Source organism: Curcuma longa, chromosome 4 (assembly GCF_044706935.1).
Source record: "Curcuma longa cultivar G26 ecotype Majalengka, Jawa Barat chromosome 4, ITB_CL_G26_1.1, whole genome shotgun sequence".
Taxonomy (NCBI): Eukaryota; Viridiplantae; Streptophyta; class Magnoliopsida; order Zingiberales; family Zingiberaceae; genus Curcuma; species Curcuma longa.
The window spans coordinates 17,456,513-17,463,408 of record NC_133864.1 but is presented as its reverse complement, the minus strand read 5'-3'; the positions used below and the strand labels follow the sequence as shown (position 1 = coordinate 17,463,408).

At 45.1% G+C, this 6,896-nt stretch overlaps 1 protein-coding gene across 1 annotated transcript; it reads left to right on the top strand.

The window, feature by feature from the left end:
* Positions 1-483: 483 nt before the first annotated feature.
* LOC141828217 (protein indeterminate-domain 7-like) lies at positions 484-2,187 on the top strand. The gene is made up of 3 exons (XM_074715598.1): positions 484-684; positions 764-1,163; positions 1,256-2,187. Exons 1-3 carry the CDS (start codon positions 531-533, stop codon positions 2,070-2,072), a joined length of 1,371 nt encoding a protein of 456 aa, XP_074571699.1. The 5' UTR covers positions 484-530; the 3' UTR covers positions 2,073-2,187.
* The last annotated feature ends 4,709 nt before the right edge of the window (positions 2,188-6,896 follow it).

Sequence of the window (6,896 nt, the reverse complement as noted above, 5' to 3'; positions counted from 1 at the left end):
TTCAGAATTAATCGAATCATTGAAAAAAAATGAGAGTCGATATTTTGAAAATGATAATCCCAGTAGCCACATCTCTGGGGGTGGTCGGTCCGGTCCCAAAATTAAGCGCATCATCCAGATGCCCAGCATCCTTTGATTGCGTTCTCCATTTGGAGGAAAATTCTTGCAAATACGTCGTAGCTAGGGATAAAAATCCCTGAGTTACAATCCGGATGTCCTACCGTTGCACCATTGCCCCGGGGACGAGAGTCGATATTTTGAGCATTCTCATTGTACGTAACTTATCCTAATTAATTAGAATGATAAGAAGAGGTGATAGCAACTCCAAAGAAGTTCCAAACAGGAAAAGGCACACTGAGTTAGTTTTCTGTCTGATCCCTAAACCTAGTGAAATAATTATGATTATTAGGTGATTAAACAAAGAGCTAGTGGATGCCATTAACGCCTCTTCTTCTTCCTTCTCCATAAAAGAAATCGGAAAGTGCAATCCAAAGAATTAAGCGCCGTTGCGGGATAGAGAGAGAAGCGCCATGTCGAACGTCACAGGAGACGGTGGAAGCTTCTCTTCCGGCGGCAAGTCAGCTGGAGAAGATGGTGTCCGCGAGCGAAGCCACACCGACGTCTCCGCGGCACGGCTGCCGCCGGCGAAGAAGAAGAAGAAGAGGAACCTCCCTGGAACTCCAGGTGATAATTAATTATTCAGACGTACAACGATCGAGTTTCTCTTTGATTGAATAATTTGACCATGAAGTCCCTGTTGCAGACCCAGATGCTGAGGTGATTGCGCTGTCGCCGAAGACGCTGATGGCGACGAACCGGTTCGTGTGCGAGATCTGCGGGAAGGGGTTCCAGAGGGACCAGAACCTGCAGTTGCACCGGCGGGGGCACAACCTGCCGTGGAAGCTCCGGCAGAGGAGCAGCGACGAAGTGGCGAGGAAGAGGGTGTACGTGTGCCCGGAGCCGACGTGCGTGCACCACAGCCCCGGCCGGGCCCTCGGCGACCTCACCGGAATCAAGAAGCACTTCTGCCGGAAGCACGGGGAGAAGAAGTGGAAGTGCGACAAGTGCGACAAGAAGTACGCGGTGCAGTCGGACTGGAAGGCGCACGCCAAGATCTGCGGCACCAGGGAGTACAAGTGCGATTGCGGCACCGTCTTCGCCAGGTGAGGAATTGAATCGAATTCAGTTCATGCATGCTTTCGATCGATCGCTTTCAGATTTGTTCTTCTCGTTGTTTGATTTATGGAATTTGCAGGAGAGACAGCTTCATCACCCACCGGGCCTTCTGCGACGCGTTGGCCAAAGAGATGAGCGATCACCAGCTGAACCAGCCTCTAATGGCCGCCATGGCTTCATCAGGCCTTCGAGCCCAAGATTCCACCCCCATGGACATGGAGCCACTCCACCTCTCCCCCGCCGACCTCTCCGACTTCACCCACGACTTCAAGGGCCAATCGCCGGCGCTCCGGGCCCTCGCCGACCACCTCGTTCCCCCATCCCTCGATATGGCCGCCGGCATGCTCTCCAGCTTCATGCCCAACATGCCCGCCGCCCCCTCCTCCTACTGCGGGCCGATGAGCTTATGCGAGCGGGAGGAGGCCCAGCTGCCGAAGCCTCCGGCAGAGTCCTCGGCCCTCATGTCGGCCACGGCTCTGCTGCAGAAGGCGGCCCAGATAGGCGCGACGGTGGCTGGCGGCGGCAACAGGGGCGCCATGGCCTCGATGATGGCGAGGCCATACGGGATGGCGTACGGAAGCCTGATTAATACCCAGGGACGACCGTACCAGCTGATCGGCGGCTGCCAGTTCTTCGGTCCGGCGATGAACGAAGCCGGTGTGATCGCCGGCGATGCGTCCACTCTGAAGCATATCGGCCGGTGCGAGAGTGGAGATGTGATGACGGTGGACTTCCTGGGACTCGAGGGAGAGAGGAGGATACACATGCAGCGGCAGGCGTTGGAGCTTGAAGGGGCGCTGCATCAACGAAGGATGATGGAGACTCTGCACGGGCTGCAGCAGCAGCAGCTGCTGCTGTCCGCCGAGATGGAGAACAACCCTCCGTGGAATCTTTGACTCTTACCAATCAAGTCAACGCAGAAATAACTTTGACTTTTATCAAAACTTTGACAAAGAAATGAAGAATTAGTTCTGTTGTAATTTTAAATCATTTCCAAAATATAATTATTCCGGCTGGGATGCCTTAAGATGGTCAAATCATCAGTTAATATTCTGCCACCTCAACGATGTGAATCTCGTCGAAGAAGGAGCCTGAAGAAAAAGAACTAAGCGAAGGGGTTAGCGGGGTGTCAGAGATTCCCGATAGACCACTTCGACGTTCAAGTCAGCCAAGAGAATAGGGAAGAAAAATATAGGAAACCAAGAAATGAGTCGTGTAGTTGAGAGTTCCAAAGAGATTTTCATACTTATGGGGAAGAATATATACTGACCAGGAAGAACCTTCCCTCTGACAGTAGGACCAACTGCTGTGGTGTCTTAAGAAGATAGATTCTGTAAATTTTTGACAAATGAGCCTATAATGCAGTAGTTAGGGAACCCATTCTGACAACCTTTAATCGCCCTATAGCTCGGTCAGACTGATTATTCTTATCTTTTAGCCATAGGTGCAAACGTGAGATGATCTAGGGGACTAAATCTGACAATCTAACAACTGTTTTGATCTTTTGTCAGGGTTCATATGTTTGGCTACTTTTGTTGTCTTCTGATGGCTGAGAAGGGCCCAGGTGGAGTTGCACAGAATGCCCGAGCTCATTGAAGCTGACACCTAGACAGTTGAGGTTGGGACGGCCGATAGCGAGGTCGAGTGGCCGAGTACATTGGGGTCCGGATGGCCGATAGTGAGACAAGGTCGAGGAATGACGGACTGAGTACATTGAGGTCCGGATGGTCGATAGCGAGGCCAAGTGACCGAGTACCTTGAGGTCGGAATGACCGATAGTGAGGCCGAATGACCAAGTACATTAATGTCGGGATGGCCGATAGCGAGGCTAAGTGACTGAGTGCATTGAGGTCGAGATGGCCAATAACAAGGTCGAGATGGCCGATAGCGAGGTTGAGTGACCGAGTGTATTGAGGTCGGGATGGCCGATAGCGAGGTCGAGTGACCGAGTGCATTAAGGTCGAGATGGCTGACAGTGAGCTCGAGTGACTGAGTGCATTGAGGTCAAGATGGCCAACAGTGACGTCAAGTGATCAAGTGCATTGAGGTCGAGATGACCGAGAGTGAAATCGAGTGATACATAGGGATGGCAATTAGACCCGGACCCGATGGGGAATCTGTTCCCCGATCCCATTTTGACTGGGGAATCCCCGAATCCGAGAAAGCGGGGATGGGGATGGGGAATCCCCGAATCTCGGAAAGCGGGGATGGGTCGGGGATGGTATTCCAAAAATTCTCCGTCCCCATCCCCGAACCCGACTTTGATAATTTCATTCATTGAGATTCATTAATTTGATTATATCCTTATATCAAATGAAAAAATAAGTCATATTGATAATTACTTGTTTGAATACTATAGTTTCATTATTTCTAAAACAAATAATATTTTCTTTTTTTAATTAATAAAAAAGTAATAAATTTAAAAAAATACTTTTTAAATATGTCATGATGGGGATGGGGATGGGTATGGGGATACCCATGGAAATACCCGCGGGGAAAATCACCTCCGAAATCTGTGGGGATCTCCGAAACCCGCTGGATACCCGAAACCCGACGGGGACGGGGATGGTATTTAAATTATGATACCCGATGGGGATGGGAACGGGGATGGTATATGGGTTTGGGTTTCGGGGACGGGGATGGAGAAGGCTTCCCCGCCAATCCCCGAGCCCGTTGCTATCCCTAGTGACACAGCAAGAAAACCATGGTTTAGCGACGGAATTAACAACGGAAATTATTTCCGTCGCTATAATTAGCGACGAAAATATTTGTTTCCGTCGCTAACGGATAATATAGCGACGGGATATTATTTCCGTCGCTAATTAGCGATAAAAATTATTTTCGTCGCTAATTCCGTCGTTATATAGCTACGAAATGATTTTTTCGTCGTTACTTAGAGACGGAATAGCTACCGAATATTATTTCGGCATCCAAAAAAAAATTCATCGCTAAGCTGACGTCAACAATTGAAATAATTGCGGCAGGAATAATCGATCGTTAAATTGCATTAACGATCGATTAGCGATCGAAAATGTCCATCGCTAAATCGTAAATTTTTTGTAGTGTGACCGAATGCAATGAGGTCGAGAATGAGGCCGAGTGCATTGAGGTTGGAGTGGCCGGGAATGAAGCTGAGTATTCGAATAGGCAAAGTCGAATGGGACGAGAGTCGAGAGACTGAGGTCAAACAGCCGAGAGATGCGCCAATCCATTTAAGGTTGACTGTTGACTCCTTGACTCACCATATCAGTTTGCTTCTTGACCTTTGTTGCCACATAATACTATCTAGAATCTATATCAATAATAAAATAGTCCTATCTTTTATAAAATATATTTTATTATAACTTGATATTTTATTATAAAATATTTTAAAATATTAAGGAAGGAAAAATGACTTGAAATTAAAACGTAATATTCAAGAAAAAAATGAATAATATCATTTGCAATTTTGATCCGAAAAGCCCTAAATTAAAAGGAAAGACATTTAGTTGTTATATATTTTAATGAATTCATATTATTATTCTTATGATCAGGCCCGGCTCTAGGCATAGGCCGGTAAGGCCTGTGCCTAAGGCCCAATTTTAATTGGGACCCACTGGTTAGGATATTTAGGGTTAATGGAGGGTAGGATTATTTGATTTAACTCAGAAAGGCCCGATCCGCATCCGCTGTCCCTTCGCATTCTCGTCGATCTCGCCTCTTCAAAACCCTGATGGCCCGATCGCCTCTTCATCTCCCTTGTTCTTCTTCGACGTAGGCGAAACCGCGACTTCATCTGATCATCTCCCCTGTCCTTCGACGCAGGCGAAACCGCGACTTCATCTGATCATCTCCCCTGTCCTGAGCGTCGGATCCCATTTCTCGCGAAGCAGCGCCGGCTCGCCGCCCCATTTCTCGTGAAGCAGCGCCGGCTTGCCGCCTCATTTCTCACGAAGCACCGCCGGCTCGCCGCCCCATTTCTCGCGAAGCAGCGCTGGCTCGCCGCCCCATTTCTCGCGAAGCAGCGAGTGAAAGGTTGGGCGTCGGCCGTCGGATCCGGTAGCCCATTTCTCGCGAAGCAGCGCCGCTCCATTTCTTGCGAAGCAGCCCCCATTTCTCACAAAGCAGCGCCGCCCCATTTCTCGCGAAGCAGCGAGCGAAAGGTTGGGCGTCGGCCATCGGATCCGGTAGTTTCTCTTGCATTCTCGCCGCCCCATTTCTCGCGAAGCACGAGCGAAAGGTTGGGCGTCGGATCCGGTTGTTTATCTTGCATTCTCGCCGCCCCATTTCTCGCGAAGCAGCGAGCAAGCATTCTCGCTAGTCGCCGCCCCATTTCGCTTGCTGCTGCTGATTGCGCCCTGGTTCCTGCGTCGGATCAGGTAGTTTTTTTTTCTTTTGCTTTATTCTTCCAGTATTATTGTTGATGAGATTTACTGATTTAGGTAATAATTTTTCGTGTTTGATCCAACTGTTCTACAAGTCCTTTGACGAATCGTTCGAGGGGCGGTGGATCGTTTCTGACAAGGCGGACTACCAAGGTAGATTACTTTCGGATCTATTATTAATTTTCAGTAGATCATTTATTATCAGAGTAAATATTCATATTTCAGTTTCTATTATTAATTCTATTATTTTTATTTCTATAAAATAGTAGAGAATTATATTATTATTATTATTTGAATATAAATATGTCTACTAAAAAATATGATTCTGGACATGCAAAACGTATGAAAAAAAAATAAAAGAAAAGGATGAGAGAAAAATAGAAGAAAAGGGTGAAAATATTATTATTAATATTTTAATTTATTTTAAAAAATTTTTAAATCCACCATTGTCGGTCTCAAAGTCCGAATTAAAAAGGGTGAGAAATTTTTTTTTAAAATAATAACAATCATTTTTTTAAAAAAAATTCGCCTAGGGCCCCCCGTAGGCTTGAGCCGCCCTTGCTTATGATACTCTTATTTTCCTTTTTATATTCATCATTAAATCTAAATAAAAATTATTATTGGCTATTTTTTATTTTATATTTATATATATATATATATATATATATATATATAAGAGGATTCATTTCTCTTTAGAAAAGTTTGTCTCACCCAAAAAAAACTTCCTCCTCCTACTTTTCTTTTTGTCATCTTTCTTCTTCATTAGTTCCTCCTCACAAATAAAAATAGAATCTTAAAAAGCATATCAACATTCTTTATGCTAAACTCTAATGATCCAACAAAATGCATGTTTAATTAGGAAATGAGTGTATAACTTGAGTAAAAAATAGAATTTGACACCTCAGTAGTCTCACATGATCAACTCTACGACCATCTGTGAATAAGTAAATCGGAAAGTTACAGTTGGTCACGGTAGAAAAAGATATTATCTCGACTTCATCGATATTCGATTCTTGTCTATTTCAACAAATCTGTGATCGAAGGCAAAAATAAATATATAACAATAAAATAAGAAAATGTATAATTAAGGATTAAAATAAAAAAATATGTCTATTTGATGAATATTTTGGACATCAATTTTTGTGCAAGTTGTCCTTTGAATACCTTAAACTCTAAATAAAACAAAATATGTATGAGCACACATTTATAAGAACTATATTAATGATAATAGCTTAAAGAATGAATTTAAGGAGACTTATTTTCTTTATTAATTGTAAGACATTAGAAGTGTTTTATCCAAGCAATTGTACATGGCGTAAGGTACAACTTCCCTCGGCACGTGACGTTCACGTTTCA